At 34.0% G+C, this 26,853-nt stretch overlaps 1 protein-coding gene across 2 annotated transcripts in view; it reads right to left on the reverse strand.

Moving 5' to 3' along the window:
- The window catches only part of PTEN (phosphatase and tensin homolog), an 86,668-nt gene that overhangs the window by 24,735 nt on the left and 35,080 nt on the right, over positions 1–26,853 (reverse strand). For both annotated transcript variants that reach the window (XM_061174512.1, XM_061174595.1), the window contains 3 exons: positions 12,415–12,459; positions 6,031–6,074; positions 3,944–4,182 (listed from right to left, as the gene is read on the reverse strand). In XM_061174512.1, coding sequence (XP_061030495.1) covers positions 3,944–4,182; positions 6,031–6,074; positions 12,415–12,459 — 328 coding nt within the window. The remainder of the gene's footprint in view (positions 1–3,943; positions 4,183–6,030; positions 6,075–12,414; positions 12,460–26,853) is intronic.

The following is a 26,853-nucleotide window of genomic DNA, read 5'->3' on the forward strand; positions in this document are numbered from 1 at the left end:
TCTAATGCTGTTTCAACCTATAATGGAAACAACACCGTTTAGTAGAATACAGCTTTGTCAACAGCATCTGCCCATAAATGTCTTTTTGCCTTTTAAAATATACACAAGGATAAAGGTAGGAGCACATTAGGATACTCCTTTAGAGCCTGTGAATAATTCATCCAAAAAATAGTCTAGGTATATTAATTAATCATAAGCTAATAAAATAAGCACAGCAGATCTTAATGATTTACTTTGACTTCAAGATGCTAAAGTGATCAATTTTGGCCAAATTACATAACTCTGAGTTTTAATATCATGTAACAGCTAAACGTAATTTTACTGAGTACATCCTTAGTAGTACACACAGAACTCCATTTTCTATTAACCTATCACCTTTCACTTGGGTGAGATTCTAACCTATGCGAGGACAGAGAATATGCTGTGCCTGGAACAGTTCTGCTGCTGATGTAGCTACTATTATATTCTACCACATGACACTACAGGCTTTGCATTTTATTTTCATAAATACTTCTCTTGTTATCTTTTCACTCTGGCCCCTGTTTCACAACAATATCCCATGGGGCTTGCCATTTCATCAAATCTCCCCTCTCCTCTACAGAGAAACAGAACTGACAACTGTATTACCAGATTGTGATGACTAAAATATCCTGCCATTGACAAATTAAAATATGGCCTCATTTTTCATTATGTAGACATCTCTTGAATCTAACTTAAACGGGAAACAGAGAAAATAAAATACAATAAAGTTTAAGTATCCTTGGGTTTTACTTTTTCCCTGAACACGATGGGATGGAATATCCCAAGTGCTTCTTATATGGCTAGTTCTCACTATCAGAAGCATTCAGCCAACTATCCTGAAGAAGCACCCACGTCAGACAGAGTATATATTCACATGTGCGGGGGTGGGTGGGTATAAGAGTAAGAAGGAGGGAAGTGTGGCGGGGGTGGGAGGTGTGTGTAAGAACACATGAGAGCACAGCTTAGTTAGAAAGGCTGGACCATTACAAATACCTTATTTGCCCCCCAACTCAAAATCCTTGATTAAAGTAACCTACAAGGATACTGTAATGCCAAACAAACAAAAAAGTCACAGAGTGAACATGGTGAAGGCAAATATCTTAGAAATGGTCAAACATACTTGTAGTTTGCAACAGAAAAGTAAGACTGTTGTAGTATCTCTATCAAACAGTTTTATCCATTCCAAAAAAACAGACACTTTTTTCTAAAACTATGAAGCAGGTCATGAAAGGACTGGAGATACCACTTCTCTTCAGCACATGAAGACTCAGTTTAGCCAGCTACTAGTTTTCGTCAAATACATGCATGGTGACACAAACAATAATTCCTATTTTGGAGTCCTTTTTGGAAACTTCAGCAGACAGTAACATTTTCAAAACGGTGAAGTTTCTCTGCCCAAAAAAAGTCCCCTGAAGAAATCTCAGTATTCTGTAGACAGAGAGTACACCTTAATGCCTGGCAAAACATCTGGTTTTGCTGCTTTGGTAAAGACAGAAGTTCTACACGTCACTGTGACTCCATGCTCTGTTCACCAGTATGCACTGTTGTGTAAGACTCTACCATGAATCCTGAGAGAAAGCTTAGCTATTGTTGTAAAAGTATTCTACGACTTCATGAGAGCCAAGTCTTGAATCACAGACTGTGCAAGAGGATTTGTCACGAAAAAATCTACTGTTGTGAGAGTTGCCAAATTCAGAAAAGCCAAGACTCTCAATCAAGGACTTCTTAAGAGGTTTTGTCAAGAAGTGGGAGCAACTATGCAATTCTTTGCTACACATAAGTTCACTTGCTTTAGGAAGACAAATTCTATAGCTAGAATTTTACCTGCATAAAATACAAACTCATTAACACAGTTTAACTCTTCAATATTAAAACTAAAATGTGGAGTCATAATCTTTTCCTTCAAACACAGCATTATGCCAGAATCTTGCCAAAAAATGGTCTCAATAACTAGAAGGCAAAGAAAATGATGCAACATGAATTTATCTTATAAGTCTTATAAGAATTCTTATTTCTTGACAAAAGCCTACTTTCATCTGGCAAAAAAAAAAAAAATCTACAGAGTCCATTTGCTCTTTCATTCTTTCATGAGATAGGGAAACAAAGTCAAAACTAATTAGATATCAAAAATGACATAAAAGTTGCCAAGTCAAAGACAATGGCATAGTTTCAATGTGTTATTTAAAAGCTAAATAATAGTAGCCCTTTCATGAAAATTTACTACTGAGCAGAACTAAAGCTTAATTTTGGTTAATTTGTACCACTTGGATTTATTCAGCAGTCTCAAGTAGTGGCCACTGCCTGGCATAAAAAAAGAAAACGAGACATTATTCTTATAAAGTATTTTTTACATTCTTTGTTAAAAAAATAATTTTCAGTGCAATTAAATACTATAAGCAAAATTTTATGTTCATGTACATGATGCACATTTTTTGTGGGAGAATAGTTACAGTTTTCATCATATTTTTAAAAGGTATATAACATAAACAGTTTAAGAGCCCCTAACTTAAAGCTAGTTCTGGCTCCACATTACACAACTTTTCTGTTTTTATTTTAAATTCTTTTTACCTGATTTCTTTTCGATTACCAAAATGTCTGCTGCTCATCAACCCTGTTTTCAATTTCTACCACTGCTCCTGTGACTATATTTTAATTTGACCCATCTCTCTAGGTTTTCTTCTCATTCAGTCTCTTTTCCCTGTGCTGCCCTATATTTATTCACTTAAGTACAGAAAAATTTACCTTCTATATTTTTAATCAGTAAAAGCAATTGTTTCCCTCTAAAGGACGAAAGGATGAACCAAAGAAAACACCTCTGTCCTCTGCTCTGGAATTCATTCTAGTACTATCATCCCAGGGTGCACACAGTATACAGAAATGTTTGGCAAGTTATTAAAATCAACATTCACCAAAATCATGCATTAACAATAAGATTCAATTTTGTAAACTATCACCAATAAACAGTGCTTTGGCATCCTTAGATATAATTCAAAAATGTATAATTCAAAAATGTAACAAGAAATGAGGAAGGAGTAAAGGAACCAGGAATCAATGCCATTATCCAGCTGAAAATGATGGCTATGATCACTTATGTTTCTGTTTTGAAGTTAAATTAAAAAGAAATTAGCTTAAACTGTAAGAGAACCTTCCTCATTGTGAAAATTATTAAAACTAGAATAAATTTTTCATATAAAATTAGGATGTCTTCCTCAGTAGAGCTCTCTAAATGAGTTTTTCCATCTATCTGAAGTAGTTTGGTTTTTTTTCTTTCTTGGAGACAGAAATGTACAAAGTCCATTTGTAAGAAATGTAAACATGTATTGCCATACTTACTATCCAAAGAAATAAATCCCTTGAAAATCACTGTAAAAAGTTCTCCCAAGAGTTCATTTTTTGCTTTCAAATGTACTACACAAATTAAATTTGTCAATGATTTTCAGCATAGTCTTTAGTCTTCTGAATAAGAGAAGAACCTTTGACTAATCTTAATTATAACTACATTTATGAATATTCAAATCAAAGAATAATTTCTATGTATTTTAAAAGTAAAGATCACACTTTACTAGGTGATGGCATCCAAGTTATTATCCAAAGACATTTTATTTTCAAGCAAGCTTCAGGAATATCAAGCTTACTTTTGATCAATGTGCTGCTTTTTTAAATGCTTTGTAAAGATTTCATGATACCAAATACGCAATCCAGTTAATGGGTAAGCTTTGCTAGCATGACATGAAAATGCTAGAATGAACAGAAAAATTGAATGAATCTGTCATTTGCTCATATGAAAGTTAAGGTAGTATACTGATTTAAATGTTTAGAGGAAAGAAAATAAGGGTTAACAACTATCTTTTTAAAAATTTATTTTCCAATAACGTCTCAGATCTAGGAAGAAGAAAGAAAAAAAACATCAAATATAACTTACCTTTTTGTCTCTGGTCCTTACTTCCCCATAGAAATCTAGGGCCTCTTGTGCCTTTAAAAATTTGCCCCGATGTAACAAATATGCGCAAATCATTACACCAGTTCGTCCCTTTCCAGCTTTACAGTGAATTGCTGCTACATGATTGTCATCTTCACTTAGCCATTGGTCAAGATCTTCACAAAAGGGTTTGATAAGTTCTAGCTGTGGTGGATTATGGTCTTCGAAAGGATACTGTGCAACTGTGGTAAAAAGATAACCTCAAATAAGAAAAAAATCTCTCCTGAATTGCTTATTAAAAGTAGGTTAACTTTAGAAATGTTGCATATAAACTTAACAGAGTTCTTAAAGAAAAACTGAACTCCAGAGAAAAATAATTTATTGTCTCATAATTTTCTAATTTTTGAATAGAAAATAGTCTCTCAACTCAAATTTATCCATTAGACAGGGAAACCAGGTATTATTTTCCTCACTTTATGAAGGAGGAAACTTTGCAATAGAGTAGCAAAGAAGTATCAGAGGTCACAACATATCAGAGGTGGAGGTAAACTCAAAATTAAATGTCACAGGAGCTTCTTATCAGGGCTCTCAATACATTTTCTAACAAAAGGAATTGTAACACTTATAATATTGCATAATCACAAAACATATATTCCAAAGAAAGTACAGATCACTAACAAATCAACAATGGAAAAGACTGCATTTTACACTTCATATAATAAAAACATCAAACATGTTATTTTAAAGATGGTCTTGCAAATGTTAGTGTTGCATACACATGACTTTAAAGACATTTACAAAAGAAAGTGAGGGGAAAAAAACCCCAAGTTATAAAATGTATACAATTGTAGTAAAGTTTATCAAGCGAAGTTTCAGGTCTTTTCACATGAGTTATAAGAACTCAAAACTTCTCTGTTCCCTATAGTTAAGAGTTGAGGTTTTTAAAAAATTTTTTCTAGAAATAGGACTTTAAATATATCACTACTAAATTTTATCTTATTGGTTCCACTCTATGAAGATTCTTAAAAATGCCAACTAACATTCAATGTACCTATCTTCTGTGTTATCTAAATATGTGAAAAGTATGTCTTTTATATCTTCAACCAAGTCATTCATAATGGGGTACAAGATACACTCAATTAAGCCTAGCCTTCGGTGTGACAGGACAGCTCTTCAAGGAGACAATGACTACCATTACAGGGAATCATCAGGACAGCTTTTACTTAGTCATCTGCCCAGCTGTACCATCACTCCATCTTCGTTTCCCCAGTGGCATACAAAAACATCCAGAAAAACCTGTTAAACGCCTATTTAAAGCTAGATAAACCTCGAGTAAAACACTCTTTGACCAGTAAGCAGTAGCTTAAATCCACTAAAAATGAAACCTTCTTAGTAAATCTATCCTGGCTCTCACAGCCATTAGCACTTCTGAATTCTCAAACCAACTGTTTCAAAGTCCATTCTAAATATTTAGGAGGGATCAATGGCAAATATATCAATCTGTCAAGGCACCCACTTTCTCTTTTTGACTATCACGGCAGCATCTTGCCAAGCTTCTCAACTCTCCAGGTCTCTCATGGTTCAAAGGGTTCCACAAATACAAATGAAAGTTTCTGTGGGCTCTGAGATAGAATTTACTACACCTGGAGAAGAACACATTTAAATCATCTCCTGCTCTCATCTATCAGGCTCCTCTTATCCATATTTCATTATACCCTTTTCCACCACGCAGGTCATGTTCCCCGACAGGAGTTAAGTTGTTCTTCTTTCTCCCTGTAATCTCTTACTGTTACACCAAATGCCTCAAACTGTAGGTATAACCCTCTCTTTATTCTACTGTTAGTCTAGGAATTTCTCCTAATTCTCGCTCTATTCTACAATTTAGTCTTCCTAGTACTACTGGCAAGTTTATATGATATTTGTTTCCAAAAACACAATAGCAAAATTAAATTTATTTTTCAAATTTTCTAAGACCATCTTTAAGATAAATATATCACTTAATAATTGAGATTATTCATTATTGGTATGACAGTAAGATTTAGACTGTTGGCTTCAAGTTATCAAACATAATACAGTGTATTTATGCCTACCTCTGCAGTTAAATTTGGCGGTATCATAATGTCTTTCAGCACATCTAAAAGAAAAGTTTAAATGTGATATAAAATTATCTTTTGCACTTGAGGAAAAAAAGTATATTAGTAACAAACATTTTCTGAACCTTTATAATGTACCAAGCATTATATGTCTTACATTAACTATTGCTTTTAATCCTAAAACTCTTGTGAAGTAGGTACTGTTATTATCCACATTTTACAATTAACGAACTCAAGGCTGAAAATGTTAAGTATATGCAATCAGAGCTTATACGTTTGCTTACAAAACTTATAATGCCACTAATATACAACATTGCAAATTCAGCTGCATCTACACCTTCACATTCCCTCTGTGAAAATTATATATGCTAATGGTCTTTATTTTTGATTTCACAAGATATGTGTAAACAACTAACTAGCTTCAATTTTATCTTTGCCTTATAATTGAGCATATACAGTTTTCTCAAACTATTACTACAAACGATGTATGTTAAAAACAGTAAAATTATAAGGGCAAAGGAAAAGTAAAGAAAAACTGAATGATGGTAATCTACTCAGACACAACACTTACTAAATTTTTAACCGATCTTTCTCTCTTTAGAGAAGCCAAAGGTCATATTTTTCAATAATCTCTCAGGTTATAAGTTTTAATTAAAGTCTGAGAGTAGTGAAAGACTAGTAAGTAAAATCAATACAGAATAGAAAAAAGTAATGTTGACTTAGCATTACTTACAGCATGCTAAAATTTGTCTTTTTAATAGTAGTCACATGTTTGTTATCATGCAGTGGCTGACTCATGATTAATAGGCCATGTTTATAAACATTAATAGGCTCAGAAAGGGATTCCATACATTAGCTTGTGGTCAGCAGCATTCTGGTACCTCCAACTACTAACCAAACCAGATATTTTAAAAATTATTTAAAATAAAAACTTAGCATTTTAAAACAAATAAAGGTCCATAGCCTCTTAATCCACCATTCCAAAATCCCCAAATTTTGAAGCATCTGAAACTTTCTTTTAACTGTATGGCAAACTCAATTGCAGCAGAACTTGATCTGAGTTTATGAGAATGTGTAGTCCTTAATTAATAGGAATACACTTACAGCAAAGAGTAAAACATTTTATTCTAGGTACTGTTCCAAATCCCACTGGGGTGTTATGCAATACAAAATATATGCTTCCATGTTACCTTTCTAAAAACTGAAAAATTCTGAATGCTGAAACACAACTAGCCCAAAGAATTTCACATAAGTGGTTATGGACCTGTGCTTTACATTTAGAAATCCTGAAATATCTGTAGAGTTCATCTATTTTAAACAATTTTTAAACTCAAATCCACATGAAGGTTGGGAATTCCCTGGTGCTCTCACTGCCGAGGACCTGGGTTCAATCCCTGGTCAGGGAACTAAGGTCCTACAAGCCAGGTGGTGCAGCAAAAAAAAAAAAAAAAAAATCCGCATGAAGGTTGAACTAATTATAAGCAAACTGCAATCCACTAATTTCTAACTGGTCAGACCTGAAACAAATCAGCTTCTCATAATATTGCTGAAAACAAAGCTTTTCCATTTTAGCATACTATAATTTAGTATATTGAGTTTTGCTAGAAAGAAAATTTATTTAACAATGACATATGCACATATATGCATCCTTGCTAAATAATTTCATACTCGCTTTTGTTTAAAAAAAAAAAATGACAGGCAGGAAGAAGAGAACTGACCAAGAAAATAGTAACATTTTACACTTTCTTTGGTACAGGTTAAAGAGGAGTATGGTCAATAGAGAAGACTCCATAATGGAATATTTTATAAGGAATCATGTAAAATAGGGCTTAACGAGGTGAGGGGAGAGGTATATACCAGGAAACAATTCTAAGAAACTGGTCTCATGAGAGCATAACAAAAAATAAACATTTTGAGTTTCATACAGCTTCAGTTATCTAAAATTCCTGTACTTTTTCAGCAGCTCAAAATGTTTGGCTTGATAAACACTGCTGATGACTGCCTTCATACACTGATTCTCAAATATTATTAAGAGGAAAAAAATGGAGGGAAAGTGAAAATAATGAGCTACTAAATGTCTATTAGATGTGCATCCCTTACAAAGTTTCCATGTTTTTAAATTCATCCTCACAATCATATAATAGTTAATACCGTCTCCATTTTATATATGAGAAAGCTAAATTTAGAAGAGCATTACAAAACTGGCCCCAAACCATGATATGTAAATGGAAGAGCCCAGCACCTCTGATTACAAAAGTCAAACTTTTTTCAGTATTGTTCCATACTCCACGCATAATAAAAAATATAAAAGTTTAAAAAACAAAACAATAACAAATTTTAGTCAAAGTCAGCATTCCAACAAGAGCATTATTTGGCATAAAAGAACCAACAAACAGTGATAATGAAAACATGAAAAAATTGTGAAAATATCTACAGGTATGGATATGGGGTATGTGAAAACATATACTGGGCCTGGTCGTGATGAAAGTGATCTGGGGAGTGGTTGGTCGGGTAAGAAAGAAAGAAGACTCTCTTAATTCAAACCTTTTCTGATGGGGCTTCCCTGGTGGTGCAGTGGTTAAGAATCCGTCTGCTAACGCAGGGGACACAGGTTCGATCCCTGGTCCAGGAAGATCCCACATGCTGCGGAGCAACTAAGCCCAGGCGCCACAACTACTGAGCCTGTGCTCCGGAGCCCACGAGCCACAACTACTGAGCCCACGTGCCATAACTGCTGAAGCCCTCATGCCTGGAGCCTGTGCTCTGCAGCAGGAGAGGCCACGGCAATGAGAGGCCCGTGCACCGCAACGAAGAGTAGCCCCCGCTCGCCGCAACTAGAGAAAGCCCACGCACAGCAACGAAGACCCAACGCAGCCAAAAATAAACAAATAAATAAATTTTTAAAAATTTAAAAAAACAAAACACAAACTTTCTCTGATAACTGCACACACACACACACACACACACACACAGTTGTAAATTTATGGTATATTAGTGATAAGTCTTTCAACAAACCAAAATTAAAGATACATGAATGGTAAATGGGATCTGACTAAGACAAGTGTTAGGTATATCTAACCATTTATACTTCCTTATAACTAGAACTCAACTTAAAAGATATCTTTTTTTAAATCATCACCTCATATTGGCTTATATAAGACAAGAGAAATAAAGATGCACTGAAAGAGAGCTTTTATGAAGCAGTAGACAGAAAGTGAAGAAAGGGATAAGATTAATAGGAAATGCTTCCAGAGAAATGAGACTCGTCATAGAATCAGCTAGGCATGTAGGTCTCTACTTTACTCTCTTCAATGGAGTTATCCCTATCTTACAAAAGAAAACTTAATAGATAAAAATTAACAACAGCTGAAGGTTTACCACAAAATGATGCAGAGCTGTATGTCAAATAGAATATACCATGAAATATAGTCAACCTTTTAAAAATTAGTATCCAGTGAACATTTAACTTCCTCAAAGGCAAGAACTATATTATGTCTTTATACCCTATCTCCCCCCTCCTCCCCTTACCCCCACCAGAAGACAGATTACAGAGGAACATACAAAAATGAAGTACACACACTTGCATAAAACAAACTGATTAATGTACTAAGTAATTCACCAAGTACACCTGAATTTGGTTAATGATATGAGGCTAATTTTGTCCTTTCTTAAAATAACTTACTGAATGCCTGATAATAGAGATATAAACAGTTACAGTCAATTATTAGAAAGTCCACATTAAGAACTCTTCTTCACCCACATATGTCATAGTTGCCATAAAAAGTTTAATATACTATTAAATACAGGTATGTCAAGTGCAAATGTTTTAAGATCTTTCCATTTACATATGTTTGCAAAGACATACATCACATGAAATTAATATCCTAAAAATAAAAGAAATAAAATAGAAACATCTGCTACTTGACAGACTCACTTACCCAGAGCCAGAAATATAAACAGGGGTAGAAAAGTAAAGAAGACTGAAAAGTGACATCAGAAAATCAAAACATGCTACAACTTGGTAGTTCTAGAAACTTCTGAAGAAAGTAAAATTTGGGGAGATTAAAACAAACAAACAAAAAAAACCAGAAAGGGAATACTGGCATCAACAGTGGATGGTCTGCTACCATATGTACCTGTGTGACCTTGTTCAACTCACTTAACTTCTCTAGGCTTCAGATTCCCCATCAGTAAAATGAGAAGGTTGGACTAAATGATCTTTCAGGTACTTTCCAGTCTATGATTCCATTAAATGGATGGGGGAATAAGGGAGTTAAAATATGTGCACCAAAAGCTACTCTCAACTAATAATGAGACAGTTCACTAACTTGGGGGTCCGATGTTTGGATATACAAAAACAAACAGGCAATCAACTCTCCAGTCTAGATACCAATGCCAACTTTAACCATAATAACACAAGTGACCCACAATGCTGATAGTACAAACCTGAGTCCTAAATTCTAGAAGCAGGAAGCCATTGCATACAGGAATGAAAAGAATTTCCTTTCCTTTCTTTGGATATAATGTTAAACTCAAATAAAATTTTGAAATAAGGCAGAATCTGTCTTTAGTATCTTTCTACCTTCCTTCTGGGACTCTCTACATGCCCAGTACTAAGAGTCTAAGCCTGAGGTGACTCATTTAGTGGACTCCAGCTTTTGACAGTTCATGTCCTGTTTGGTTTTTTGTTTGTTTGTTTTTTTTGAAACTTAACTTCTGAATCCAGTTGTTCAAAAACTACAAAACTTTGTGGTTTTTATTTTCCTCCACAGAAACACTCTGGCACCTGTAACAAGAGTTTTTGTAGGAGAGGTTAATCCAGAAAAGAGAAAGATATACGCACAGATCATTTGTAAGTTGGGACCCACCTAAACTTAAGTTTCTACAGCACCTTTTACTTTCTTTCATCTTGTTACTTATTACTACTACACCGTACACACACACACACACACACACACACACACACCATAATCTGACCATAATGGATTATCTGCCATATTCTAGACAATATTATGCCAACAAGCTTCTTACATGCCATTCTCTCTGCCTGCACTGCCATTTCCCCTCCTCTTAAGCCTCAGGTCAACCTCTATGATTCTTTTCACCCCAGCTCAAACATGCCGTTCTTTATGAAACCTTCCCTACGGGGTGCAATCACTATTTTGACTGTTGTCTACACAGCTCTCTTCTATACAAGAGTTACCTCTTCTATAATACTTTGTCTACCTTTCACATTAGACTATAATTACCTGAGGAGTGGAACTACATCTTATTCACCTCTGCACTAACAAAATGTTGTAGAATGTCTAACATGTAGCAAGCCCTCAATAAATGTTTGCTTCTTTGTTCATCTGAGGAAATCAGTGACAACTCACTAAGAGACACAATACTAGTGTCTAGTTCACTCTCGGGTCTTCTGAAGTCTTATCAGAGTACAAAGATCACTAAATTAAAGATAAAAAAGCAACATCCCACAAGCCAATACGGCACAGAGAATCTTTCATTTTTTTGGTGAATATCTGAAAGCCCACTGAACGCAGAAAAAAATCTTGTTCTTATATTTGATAAATAAACTCTACAGAAATTATAACAGTAAATTAGCATACATAACTTTAGATTAAAATTTTTTCCATTGCATAATTTATACATATCACATAGGAAAAATAAAAACCAGGTAGAAACATAACACATTTTATACACAATTTGTTTTTTTAATTAGAAAATGGTCAATATTTTGGGAAGGAAAAAATGGTCAAGAGCAAAAATGATAAGATATTTTCTTCACATTTTTCTTTCCTTCTTTTTTTTTCTACTTTACACCTCTACTCACAAAGTCAAAAGAAAAAATGAAAGGTTAAAGATAAGGTCAGCTAGCTGAATCAAGAGGCAATCCTTACATCCCTGCCCCAGACAAGAGAAGCCACCCAATTCAACAATTTTAGTTAACTTATTTATTTTATATACAGTTAGAGAATATGCTAATAGCTTTTTCAATCAATTGACCTAGAGACACAGAATAAAATTATGTCTACTCTAGAAGCATCCCTCCATGGAAGATGGCATTAATGCTTTAGCAGAAGCTCTGTGTGAATTACACTTCAAGTTACCACATGGTTATGGGCCCAAAGATGGGCTAGATGCCAAGTCATTTAAAGCAGATCAAGTAACGTGAATCTGTGCCAACATTGTTTTACCTCATCACTACACTTTCTAAATGACCTAACAATGCTCTCAATCAGACTTCTTGAACTAATTGTTTTAGGAATACAATTCTGTTAAAATATATCTTTAACTCTACCTCATTCTAACAAGGAAATAACTTTCACTCAATAGTTATTTTAGAAGATATTTGCAAGCATACAAACAAGAAAACATACTTACAGATTGTATATCTTGTAATGGTTTTTATGCTTTGAATCCAAAAACCTTAAAACAAAACAAACAAACAAAAAGCCACCATTAACAAAAATGAGCTAACATTTGAAATTACATTACTACTATTGAGAAAAACCAAAAGACAGATTCTATTTTTCCTAATCTCAAATACCATTTAAGAAAAATAAATAAATAAACTCCAATAAATATTCTATCCATGGGTTTAAACTAGTAATCAGGTCTTTCTTAAGTAATTATTACATTACACAGATTTATACAATCTGAAGTAAAGCCATAGCTCTTCATAAAATGAATATTTTCATAATCTTCTCTCTTCAGCCTAACATAATGAGATTGAGTACTAAGAAATAACTTCTTTAAAAAGCAGCATTAGCATTTAGCTCAAGTTCACCTAGCTTATACAGTTTTGTGAGAAATAGTTACATGCAATAAAGAAATCTTAAAAATAACCCTGGAAATTCAGCCATCATTTTCTTTCAAACTAAAAACTTTTGATATTTGAAAGATGCAAGTAATAACTATTAGCTCTGTACAAAGTTTATTAAGTATTTTCACATACATATTCTCATTTGACGCTCACAAACATCTGAGAGGTAGAGAGATGAAGGAAGTAGGTATCAAAGAAATTACAGGACTTGCCCAAGGTCATACAGCTATTATCTCAAAAGACCAAAGACCTCTCCCCTCAACAATTAGTTAAGAAACTAAACAACAACAACAATTACAGCCAACACTTACTATATGCCAGGCACTATTTTAAATACTTTATGCATACAAATTTGTTTAATCCTGTAAGGTAGGTAATAGAGGGGTTAGAAAAGTATAAGGCTGAGGAAATAGAATAAATAGAAGAACAAATGGAAAACAGAAGAGAAGATTTTAAAAGATCTAAAGTCTAGGAGATCCAACATATGAATAGGCATCCCAGAGAAAACAACAGAAAACACAGGAGAAGAAATCCAAGATATAATTCAAGAAAAATACCCAAAACTGAAGCCCATGAATTTCCAAACTGAAAGGGTATAATGAGTATTCAGCAATATTAAAACAGACCCAAATAAAGGCATATATATCTCACTGAAATTTCTGAATGCTGAAGACATAAACATAAGATCCTAGCTGCCTGAGAGGAAACATGTTTCATAAAATGAATCTGGACTCTGAATAACATCATCCTTTTTAATGGCAACACCAGCAGCTAGAAAACAACTGGGCAAAACTTCTGACTTAAAATTATTCCCAGCCTAGAATTCCATACCAAGATAGACTATAAAACAAGTGTGAATGTATAATAAAGGGATTTTAAAATAAGCAAAGTCTCAAATAATTTTGCTTTCCACATATTCTCTCTCAGGAAGTTACTACAGGACGTGTTCCACCAAAACAAGGGTGGGAAACCGTGAAAGAAGATGACAAGTTCCAGAAACTGAAGAATCCAACTCATGAGAAGAAAAAAGGAGAATCCCCAGAATGAATAGTGAAGGGACATCTCGATTAGACAGTCATACAGCAAGCCTAGAGAACGACTAATCCAGATTAGGGCAGACCAGAAGGTTCCTGGAGAAGATGAAATTGATATAATAAAAAATGTGCTCAAACATATACAGAGATTTATACAACGAGGGGTAAGTTTAGGGATGAATTAAAGTTAAGAATGTAGAAACTAATCGAGAGAGAGAGAAAGAGAGGGAGAAAAAAGGAGGGAAGAAGGGATGGAGAGAGGGAGAATTGTAAATCCAGGGAAAACAAAATGTGTAGGAAAAACCAGTTATAATATACTATATTGCTTAACTATGAATGACATTTATCTAGTCCTAATGACATAAAATCCAATATTGATATAACCAAAATTACAATATACTACTGGAAGAATGGGAGAATGAAAATATGTGGTTGGGTTAAGAGGGAAAAAAAAAGAGTCCATAAACTTGAATGTGAAAAATTATGTTACACAGTAATACAAGGAGTACTTATAACTTTATCACTAACTGATATGTCATACTACAGTTGTTGAAGATATCAAAATATTATTTACAATCAACACTGCAAAAATTAACATAGTCATTAGACCTGCCAACAGATTTGATTTAAATGTGTTAATAAATATTATTATATAGATGTTTTAAAATATTTTATAACAATTATAATCAAAACTAATATAATAGGCACATTTATAATCCTATGAATTTTATTTTATGGATTTAAAATCATTTTAAGAAAGGGTTCATAAGCTTCACCAGACTGTCAAAAAGGTACATGGCCTCAGATTAAGAACTCTTGCCACAGGGCATAGGGAAACAAAGGAAAATAACTACTTTTTTTTTGTTGTGGCAGTGGTTGTTAATAAACCCTATAGAACTATTTGATTTTAGTATTTCATGTGTACAACTTTTTTAAAGTAAATATTTAAGGTACGTGTAACTTTTTATAATTCTTTGCTTTAACCCACTACTTCAACCAACCCAGGAAGCACTGATTCTGCTACAAAGACTTCTATAAACATATTACAGGAAAAAGTGGTTTGTTACAGACCCTTTCACTCCTGTCTGTTCTACCCTCTTTATCTTCTATATTGCCGTACCTTTTTCTCAATTTTTACTTTTGGATTTTTCTTTAAATTGAGGTTAAAATTTACATACAGTGAAATAGACAGATCTTAGGTGTACAATTCTATAAGTTTTGTAACAACCATTTCAATCAAAATATAGAACACTTCTACCACCCCAGAAAATTCCCTCATGCCCATTTTCAGTCAAGCCCCACCAAGCTCTCAGGTAGCTACTACTATTACCATATATTAGTTTGGCCTTGTTCTTTAATTTCATGTAAATGTAATCATGCAATATGCATTCTTTTTAAACTGATTTCCTTCACTTAATGTTTTTCGAATTTACCCATGTTGTTACATGTATGGATAGTTCATTCTTTTTATTCTATTATTCCACTGCATGAACATAACACCATTTGTTTATCCATTCTCCTTTGATGGATATCTGGGATGTTTACAGTTTGGGGTTATTATGAATAAAGTGCATAAACATTCTCGTGCAAGTCTTTTGGGGGACATATGCTTTCATTTCCTTGAGTAAATAACAGCTAGGAGTAGAACTGCTGGGTCACAGAGGAGATAGGGTGGGTGCATATTTAACTCTATAAGAAACTACTGAACAGTTTTCAAAAGCGGCTATACCATTCCACAGTCCTACCAACGTTTTAAGAGTTCCAGTTGCTCCACAGTCTCATCAATATTTGGTGCTGTCAGCTTTTTAAAATTCTAGTCCTTCATTTGTTTATTAGCCATTTTTACACTTTCTTTTTTGAAATGTCTGTTTAAGTCACTGGCTCATTTCTTCCCCCAACTGGATTATTTGTCTTTTTTATTATTGATTTATAGGAGTCTTTTATATACTCTGGGTATAAGTCCTTTGTCAGATATTTGCTCCTTGTGTACGACCTGCCTTTTCATTTCCTTAATATTGTGCTTTGATAATCAACAAACTTAAATTTTGATAAAATCCAATATATCAAATTTTTCTTTTGTTTAGAACTTTGCATCCTCTCTGAGAAATCTTTCCCTACACATAAAGAATTCATAAAGATATTCTCTATGTTTTGTTCTAGAAGCTTTATACATACTTTTAGACTTTTCTCAGTTTCTATTTTAATTTGGTTGGAAATTTAGGTAAATATTAAGGGTAATTAGAATAACCAAAACATAGACAAATGATTTGAAGGACAGTGATCATAAAATTTAATAAACAACAACTCATTGCTACCTGCCATATCTTCCACCATAGGTTTCTTCTGAGAGAAAATGAATAAGCAAAAAATGATCTACAAAATACAATTTTCTCACGGAAAGCCTACAATGTAAATGTGAGCAGAGGGGGGGAAAAAGGTATTTTGGAGGATTAACAGTTCATTTTTAGTTCATTCTGAGTCTGGTAACTTTATGTTTTGAATCCAAATACATAAACCAATACTATATTAATAGGTATGTACACATCCCATTGCCCATCTCCAAGGAATACTATTCACATGTGGCAGCCCTTCGTACACTTAAACTGCAGTCTAAAGGATTGACAGGACACATACCAAAATGATCACCGTGGCTATCCTGGGTTTTCAGGGAGAGATGGAGGCTTTCATGATTTATTTTCAACACTTCTACAATTTTGTTGTTAAAACATAAGCACATACTACTTTCAAAAGAAAAAAGTTTTCTGTCCTAATGTATTTTCCCAAAAAAGTAAGAACTGATGAAGTTATATCACACTATGTTTTACCTCCAAAAAGTGGGCTTCATTAAAAGTCTAGGTTATTTTAAACAGTATTTTTTAGAGTTTACATAAAATTAATATTTTCATATACTATTTTTAAAGCAGAAAAAAAAAGGATCAAAGCTTTTTTTTAATGTGATAACAGTCCTCCTTGAGAAATAATTAGTTTTAATGATTCATGCAATTCCTATTTATAAAGACTCATGAGGTTTTTCTTAATTATATTTTCATTCATACCGAGCCTGTCCTGAGGATGTTAAAAAAAAAAAAAATTATTGGCACACACTGTATGCCAAAATCACAAATCTAACATCAGTGAGAAACGATGTCAACAAAACAGAAACAATTCATTAAAATGCTGGTAATGTGTTATCTCTTTAAATCCCTCCTAGAGGCTCCAGCCATGGAAAGCCTATTCTTCAATTTCATCAGGACACTTCTTATGTTACTTTAGCTAGGTGTCTACAATGTATATTCAAAGCCAACTTTTATCCTCTTTTAACTTTCAAGTATTATTTATTATGGGCACAACTGCTAAGAATTTCTGCTTCCCAATCTTTTATTTTTCTACATTCCATTCAGGAAGTACTAAAGGCTTCCTAAATAAACAGCCTCATTTGATGCCTTATAACACACATTTAAAAATAAAATCACTTCACTTCTAGAAAAGAAAAGTATCTATTAGGGTAACCTTTCATTAAATTAAATATCCCACAAAATAATACTGATTGACCTAGTAAAATGGAAATACATTAGAGATGGTAAATAGGTGTCAAACTAGTAGTGGCTTGTTGAGGGGCAATGTTAAGGCTATTAAAACAGGTTGGAGACTGGGAAAGAATATCTGCCATTAGTGAGGGAGAGAGAATAAAATAAAAATTTTCACTTTGCCATTTCTAGAGAACATCAATACAAATTTATGGGTAAAATTCAGTAAAAAGCAAAATTTGAATGTTATAAATTATTATACAGTAGCAAAGTTATTGTAACCAGATTAAAGTTCTATTATGAATAGGCCTTAAATAACTTTGTTCTAAAAATCTTTTTTTATACTGGCATTCAATATAAAGGGGCCATCTCTTAAAATTTTTCTTACAGGAGGATGTACATACTTTTGACCATTAAAGAGTATCTGGTACAGGAGATTTCCTCTTGTAAATAACTGTAAAACTGGGCAAAATGTATGAGGCACTAAACAAAAGGTAGCATAGGCTTATGATCCTTAGGGAAAAAGAAACATGAGGTTACCCCATGGCTGCCTTGTTTTCAGGTTGGAGACTCTTGTCGGACACAGCAGAAGGAAGTAGAACAAATGGAACAAAGGTTTCACTGAGGTATACAGGCAGAGATTGGAGCTCTGGGTGGTAAAGCAGCTAGAGTTTGTGGAAGGGAGTAGCAGAAAAAGGAGGATGAACAGACAGAGGAACTTCGAAGTGTGTATGGAAATTCACCTCAGGGCCTTGGCCATGGGTTGGGCTGCATATGTGCAGAATCTGGATGCATAATGGAGATGACACCAGAGATAGCACAGCTCTAGGAGAAGGAGTTCTGGTCCAGCCAGAGTGGAGAGACCTCATTGAGGAACTCACGTATTCAGCTGAGAACCCAGAAAGGCCACACGTTAGGAGTAAGGACCATGCCCTGAACAAAAGACAAAACTAAAATAGGCCTGCCTTAACAAAGAAAACCAAGCTTGATAATACAAGAAGATTAACCATTAATTTAAATGCCTGCCAAAATGAAACTCAGCACCCTTAAATTAACATTCAGACTCCCTACAACATATCACCCACAACATTCATCATACAATTAAAACTTATTAGACATGCAAAGCAGGAAAACATGACCTATGACCAAGAAAAAAAAAAAGCAGTCAGTGGAAACCAACACCAAGACAAACCAGATGTTAGAATTAGCAGACACGGACTTTGAAGCAGCTATTATAAATATATATGGGAATGTAAAGGAAAATGATTATAGCAAATGAAAAGACAAATCTCAGCAAAGACACAGAGACTATAAAAGACAGAAATTCTGGGTCTCAAAAGTACAGTATCTGAAAAGAAAAAGATCTACTTGCATGGTCTTAACGGAAGACTGGGGACTGCAGAAGAAAGATGTGGCAGATTGTATTTTCTAAGAACGACTACATCTCCCAGCCCACATGCTCTTCATACAACATAACCTTAACACTGTTCCCATCAAGTGATGGGGTCTATGGTCCCTCCCCCTTGAACTTGGGCACACCTTTGTGACTGCCTCAACCAACACAGTATGGGCAGAAGTGACATAAAGCTATTTCTAAGGCTAGGTCATAAAAATGCCATGCACTTCTACCCATGCACTTCATTCTTAACAAGCTGCCATGCTATGAGGAAGCCCAAACTAGCCTACATGGAAAGGCCAAGTATAGGGGTTCTGGCCAACAGCCCAACTAAAGACCCAGATAAAGGCAGCATTTACCAGACATGTGAGTGAAAACACCTTCAGATGATTCAGCCCCCAACCTGCCAACTCATCTCCAGTCACTGAGTCTTCCCAACTAAGGCCCCAGACACTGGAGCAGAAACAAGCCATCTCCACCATGCCTTGTCTGAATTCCTGACTCACTTAATCTGTGAGTATAAAATAAATAAATGTTCTATGCTATTTATGTTTAGAGGTGGTTTGTTATGCATAAATATTAGCTGGAAAATAAAGATATGAATTTGACCACAGATTAGTAGTAATTATCTAACCTGAAGAACAGAAGAAAGAAACTGAAAAAAATTTTTAAAGACATCACGGCCGGAAATTTCCCACCCATGGTGTAAAACATTAACTTAGAGATACTAGAAGCTCAATAAACTTCAAGTAAGACAAATATAAAAGAACCACACTATGCATATCATGATCAAAACCACTGAAAACCAAAGACAAAGGGAAAAAAACAAAAGGAGTCAAAGAAAAAGACACATTATATATAGGTGAATACCAGTCTGAATAATGGCTGACTTCTCATCAGATCTAATGAAGTGCTGAAAAGCAAAAAAAAAAAAGCCATCCCAGAAGTCTATATCCAGCAAAATGCCCTTCAAAAACAATCAACAGAAGCTGAGAGGATCTGTCGCCAGCAGACTTGCCCACAGGCTGAAGGGAACTAATTCCAGATGAAAAATGAGTCTACAGAAAGAAACAAAAAGCATCAGAAATGGTAAATAAAGGAATAAATATAAAAGGACATCTTTTTCTTCTCTTGATTCCACTGAAAGACAACTGACTGTTTAAAGCAAATAAAATAACACTGTATTATGGGGTTTATTACATACATAGATATAAAATCATACCAAAAATATTGAGGCAAGCAGAATTTTACTGTTGTAGGGCTCTTATATTTTAATGGGAACTGTAATAAGCTAAGAATGTGTTCTATAATACCTAGAACAAACTCTAAATATATACATATTTATACATACAAATAAAAAGTCAATAGAAGACTTTAAATTGAATACCTGAAAATATTCTATTAACCCCAAAGAGGACAGAAAAAGAGGAATGGAGAGAATGAGAGTGAAATAGGAATGAACAATTAAACACAAATAGAAAGATGTTAGTCTTAAATAAAACATATTAATCATTATATTAAATATAAATGGACTAAACACTCCAATTAAGCAAGTTGGTGACTGGGGATTTCCTTGGTGGCTCGTTGTTAAGAATCCGCCTGCCAGTGCAGGGGACACAGGTTTGATCCCTGGTCCGGGAAGAACCCACATGCCGCGGAGAAACTAAGCCCGTGCACCACAACAACCGAGCCTGCGCTCTAGAGCCCGCGAGCCACAACTACTGAGCCCGCGAGCCACAGCTACTGAAGCCCATGCACCTAGAGCCCATGCTCCGCAACAAGAGAAGCCACCGCAATGAGAAGCCCGCACACTGCAACGAAGAGCAGCCCCCACTCGCTACAACTAGAGAAAGCCTGCATGCAGCAACAAAGACTCAACTCAGCCAAAAAAAAAAAAAAGTCAGTGATTACAAAGCAAGTTCAAAACTGACCTTCATAATATTTCTTCATGAAATATAGTACATATAAATGTTTACATATACTTGCTACACAAGTTGTCACACTCTACAAATTAATATACTATGCAATGTTCAACTCTGAAGAAGCAAGACAAGACTACATAAATCAAATGCAAAACTCAATCTAGATGCTCTATACATTAACACCATGCTACTGAACTCATTCCAATAGAGGAGAAAGAATCTAGGTTGCAAGATAAGCTTTATACTAACTCTTAGAAGGCATAAGAAACTCAGTTGTTACTTTGGTGAAGTTACTGGTGGTCCAGAGTCTGACCCTCTACCTTTCAGGGTTAGACTTGATCCTGTCAGCATATTGAGTGGTGTTCTTTTTTCCCCCCCAGGGACAAATTAAAACCCATATCATATGACTGATGTATAAATATCATAATGATCATAATGGCAATATACTAATTTATTGAAAAATCCAACTGCCATAAGAACTAAATTATTCATATCTTTATGACCATATCTCACCATAAGCAGACCTGAGAACTGAAATCAGAATGTTGCTGAATAAATGCGGAATCAAACAAGAGAAGTTAGTTAAATGAAGCAATTTTTAATAGACTAAGATATTCTGATGTTTCCATCTCCACAAAAGGAATGGTTTTGCCAAAAATATCTAAAGTTCATTGGCCAAGGCTTCCTTTCTCTTGGCAGTGCTTTTTCCACGTTTCAATAGCTAACCAATCCTTCTTTTCACCGAAAGGCTTTATGTTGACAAACTAAATGTATTCCACTGCATTAAATTGAAGTCTTACTGTAAGGCCTGAGAGTCATTCTGTTTTTTAAAGGTGAAATGGTATATTTCTGCTTGGTGCCAGTACTTACTGATATTAAAGTCTATATTATTAGAGCTGGGAACTGATAAAAATTCATCCAACAAATATTTATTGAACACCTGCAATGTGACAAGCACTACTGTGGATACACTGGTAACAAAACTCCAAGTAGGAACAACCACAATCATAATAACGATTGCTCCTAGCAGCTTGAGAAAAACCCATCAGCAAACCCCCTTTCAAGGTATACCATTCAGAAAATAGCCTAAGAACACTAGATTGCTCTTACTAATCCAGAAATAGGCTAAAAAGAAAAATAATTACTTATTTGCTACATTTTTCTGTAGGTGAGGCACTATTTGGTAAGCATTTTTAATTCATCTGCTGTATCCATGTTGAATCAACATTTGCCCTTAGAACCCTAACATACCTACAATTGCTACTGCTACTACTAAAACATGAAATTGGATTGTTGTTTTTCTTTTTAACACATAAATTATATCTGCCTTAATCCCATTAACACAGGCAAACTGCAAATATTCTAGTCCTTGACTATTTTCTTCTAGTCATCTTCAGGTTGTCAGAATTAAAATCAGTCATATATCCGACACAAGGAAAGTAAGTATCTTGTTGAAAATGTACTTTTCACTCTTGCCTGCACAGTAGTACTTCCTCCTACATTATCTCAAGTTAAATAGAAGAGCAAAAATAAGAGCTTTATATTATATTCAGGTGAAAGATAGTAATCCCCAGAACTAAAGAAAATCTATTCTATCTAAAGAGGTATAAAATTAGAAGGAAAAGAAATAAACAGTGTAGTAAGTAACCTATAACCCACTGAAAAAAATTCAGAAGGCTATTAAAAATATTATGAATAAGAAACCGCCAAACATTTCTCTGAAGAAGTTGTATCGTTTTGTGCTTTTACATGGATGAGAGTTCCAGTTGATCTACATCCTTGCCAACCCATTAGCCCTTTAAGTTTTAGCCATCCCAGTAAATATGAAATAGGATCTCACTGCATTTTAATTTTCATTTTCCTGATGATTTTGAATTTTTCATATGCTTATTGATCATTTATAAATCTTCTTTTAAAAAGTTTCTGTTCAGATCTTTTGCCCTTTATGGGGTTGTCCTCTTATGAATTTGTAACAGCATCTTTATACGGTGTTGAATTCAAGTCCTTTATCAGATATATGCACTGCAAATATTCCTCCCAGACTGTGGCTGCTTTTTTATTCACTAATGGTGTCTTTCAAAAAATAGAAGTATTTAATGTTGATGAAGTTCACTTTGTCAATTTTTTCTTATACGGTTAATTTTGTATGTACTAAGAAATCTTTGACTAAACAAAAAGTCACAAAGATTTTCTTCTTTGGTGTTTTTATCTAGAAGTTTTATAGTTTCACATTTTCTTTTATGTTTCCATCTATAATCCATTTTAAGTTAATTTATGTGTACAGGCATACCTCAGAGATATTTTTGAGTTTGGTTCTGGACGACTACAATAAAGCAGATATAGCAACAAAGCAAATCACATGAAATTTCTGGTATCCCAGTGCATATATAAAAGTTATGTTTGTACTATACTATAGTCTATTAAGTGTTAAAAAAAATCTATTAAAAAAAGCATCTATTAAAAAAAAGCATCTATTAAAAAAAATGCGGTATTTGTGAAGTGCAATAAAGTGAAGCATAACAAAATGAGGTAAGCCTGTATGATGAGAAAGGCTCATTTTACTTTTCATACTGACTTACAGTTGTTCCAGCTTCATTTGTTAATAAGCCTTTGTCAATTAATGTATATGTGAGTTTTTCTGGAATCTCTATTTTGTTCCATTGATCTATATTATATGACCCAGCAATTCTACTCATAGGTAGCCAACAGAAATGAAAATATATGTCCACAAAAGTCTTGTCCATGAATACTCATAGCAGCTTTGTTCATAATAGACCCAAACTGAAAACAACCCGAATGTCCATCACAGGGGAATGGATAAATAAATTATATCATATCCATAAAATGGAATACCACTCAGCAATAAAAAGAACCAAATTACTAATAACAGCAACAACAGGGATGAATTTCAAAACTATTACGCTAAAAGAAAAAAGCCAGACACAAAACAGTACATACTATATGACTACATTTATATAAAATTCTAGAACAGGCAAAACTTATCTACAGTGAGAGAAGACAAATTTAGAGATTACCTGGAACCAGGGCTGGGGACTGATTGCAAAGGGGCATTAAGAAACTTTTTATGGTAATAGAAATGTTCTAAATCTTGATTGTGGTGATGTTTACATGGGCGTATATATGTCAAAACTCAATGAAGTGCACACTTAAAAAAGGTACATGTTGCATATAAATTATACCTTAAAAAATTGGTTTTTAAGACTAATATGATTATAAGCATCAATTTGTAAAATGCAACCCACCTCAAAAAATCTCAAATTTATTTTGATTAATAGCAGACATAGCAATAGAAGGAGCACATCATCTTGAGGAATTAGAACTTTTTAGAATGAAAAGCAAAATGGCACTGTCTAGAATAGTAGTCCAATAGAACTTTCCACAATGATGGAAATGTTCTATATCTGTGCTGTCCAACACAGTAGACACTAGCCACATGTAGCTACTGAGCACTTGAAATGTGACTGGTGCAAAGGAAAATGAATGAGTAAACTTATTTTTAATTAATGTTAATTTAATCATAATTAGCTACATGTGGCTAGTGGCTACCATATTGGATAGCATAAGTCTAAAAGATGTATCTATGAAAAAATCCACTGGAATACAATGCACATGCTTCTTAGAAAGGAAACAGAAATGGGTATATTCTTGGGATAGAGAATAAAATTGAAACAGAAGAAAGATACAGTAATAACTGGGGACTTCACAGCTGTCAAAATATCCACTGAAAAAGATATTTTCAACTATATGCAATTTTCTAACAAATTCTTGATTTTTTTTATTAATTTTCTTTTATCAGTAGACTAATAAAATAAAGAAGGGAACTACAATTTGGACATATTTCTAACCAAGAATGAGGAACAAGTTTGAGTGGAAATGCCAGGAAACAGGGAGAAAGTGTTCATATAATTTTAGAATTTACGTCAGACAAGGAAGGAAATACTGGCATAGTTAGATATGATACAGATCAGTAAAACGGATTTCAAAAGCTTCATTTAAATAACAGGCTATGAATTCATAACTCAATATCTAAAAGGAAAGACCATAGAGAGGCTTTAAAAACTAAAATTCTGTATAAACAATTACAAATGACTCTAGTTTAAAAAAGACAAAAGAGGAAAAACAGAAATTATCTAAGACCAATAAACATAGCTGCAGAGAATTTACCCACAACGTTATTTTAAAAATAAACAAACAAATAAATACATATCTCCAGAAAAAAGGAGGGAAATAGTTATAGATGAATATAAAAGAGTAGCATATATAAAGGAACATAAAAATGGTAAAGACAAAAGAAAAGGCTTGAAGTGCGGGGCAATGTTTAGACTAAAAAAAGAACAATAAATAAGGTAGAATTCCGTGAATTAGACAGCTGTATAATGCTAGAGGTAGAAAAAAAGCAGGAACTCCTAAATCTCCTTTTCACTTCTATCTTCTCTGTCCAAGAGAATATTGCTCTGATTCAATAACTCAAGACTGATGGGTGCATGATATTTCTCTGGATTAAAAGCATTTTTTATTTGCAATTTAAGCAAGGCTATCTCTTAAAGAACATTTCTTAACAAACAGCTATCAACAAAAATCTCTGATATTCCATGATTATACATATTAGTAGAGCAGACAGCTAACAATAAATAATTCAAAACAGAAATAATCCACCAAGCTCTTTATCACTGCTTCATCTGAATCTTGTAGTTGTAAAATTCAAATGGCAAGAGTGGCATAGCATTATAAAAATGGTCTGAAAAAATGGTACCACTAATTTGCTAATTTTCAAAAAGTTCATAAAAATCATTAAGAAAAATAATAATAATAGGGTAGTATACACAAACAAACCAAGGAAAAATTTGTTAAGACCAATAAAGATCACCAAGTTGTTTAACCTCGAAAAGAAATGCAATCAAAAATCAAATTACAACAAATAGTAAAAAGTTTTCAGTTTGATAATATTCAGTTCACCAAGATTGTGAGAGGGGAAAGACTCACACATGTTTGTGAGAATATAAAATGATACCATTTTTTAGTTTAAACCATGGACCCACTGGACCCACTGCAAAGAATTTACCTTAAGGATTATAAGTACTTGCAAAAGGACACCAAGATAAATGTGTGAAGCTTTTCATTAGAGCACTATTTTCAATAGCAATAACTGGAAATACCCTAAAAAATGTATCTGGGTGGGCTGTTTATTACGGTATGATCATAAAATGGAATAAAAGACAACCAATAAAAGAATCAATTATATCTCCACACCAATATGGAAAATTCCTAAGTATGTTAAATGAAAAAAGAATATGCAGTATGTTCTCATTTGTAATTCTTTAAGAAGTGAGTATAAGATGAAAACAATTTTTTAAAGAATATGTGAAACTTTTAATTGTAGATATCTTTGGGAAGAGGGTCTGAGGATGGGACGTGTAAAATAGGAGAAATCTGTAGGGGATTATTTGCTATCTCTAGGCTGCTGAGCATCCAAAACCATTCCATTTTGGAGAATTTCAAGAGATGAGAAGCAAATACGCCCTTCCGCATCTTTCTCGCATCACATGTACAAGGTCTAAGATCAGTTAGGTCCTCGTGTTCTGAACACTGAATCCCAGGTATTGAGAGCAAGGTGCGGAGGAGTCAGAGATTATTCAGAGAGATCTCCAGAGGAACTTAAAGTTTATGAGCACAGTCACCAATATCCAGTCATGGTGGCAGTATCTGGGACAGCAAATATCCAAGCAGCAATGTCCTCAGCATAGGATACTCTTATTATAACCTCTTGACTATGCCCTGCTTCTCTTAGCTTCTGAAAATCTTCAAAGCCTGGTTCTCTAGCTATGAGCTATCTAATATTTTTCAAAAAATTGTCTTCTAATTAAGCTAATTAGAGTTACTTTTTGTCATGTGCAACCAAGAACCCTGACTTCTTTCTTTTATTTTCCTATAGTTTATTTATTTTTTTTTTAATGAGGGTTGGTGAAATCATACACATACTTTTTTGTGTGCTCCCTTTAATATTTGAACTTTACTGTAATTTCTTATCTAGCACTGCGGGCAACAGTGAGACAGGCAGGAGAATAAACAAGCTATTTAAAAGAAAACATCACAGCAT

Source organism: Eubalaena glacialis, chromosome 1, assembly GCF_028564815.1.
Source record: "Eubalaena glacialis isolate mEubGla1 chromosome 1, mEubGla1.1.hap2.+ XY, whole genome shotgun sequence".
NCBI lineage: Eukaryota > Metazoa > Chordata > Mammalia > Artiodactyla > Balaenidae > Eubalaena > Eubalaena glacialis.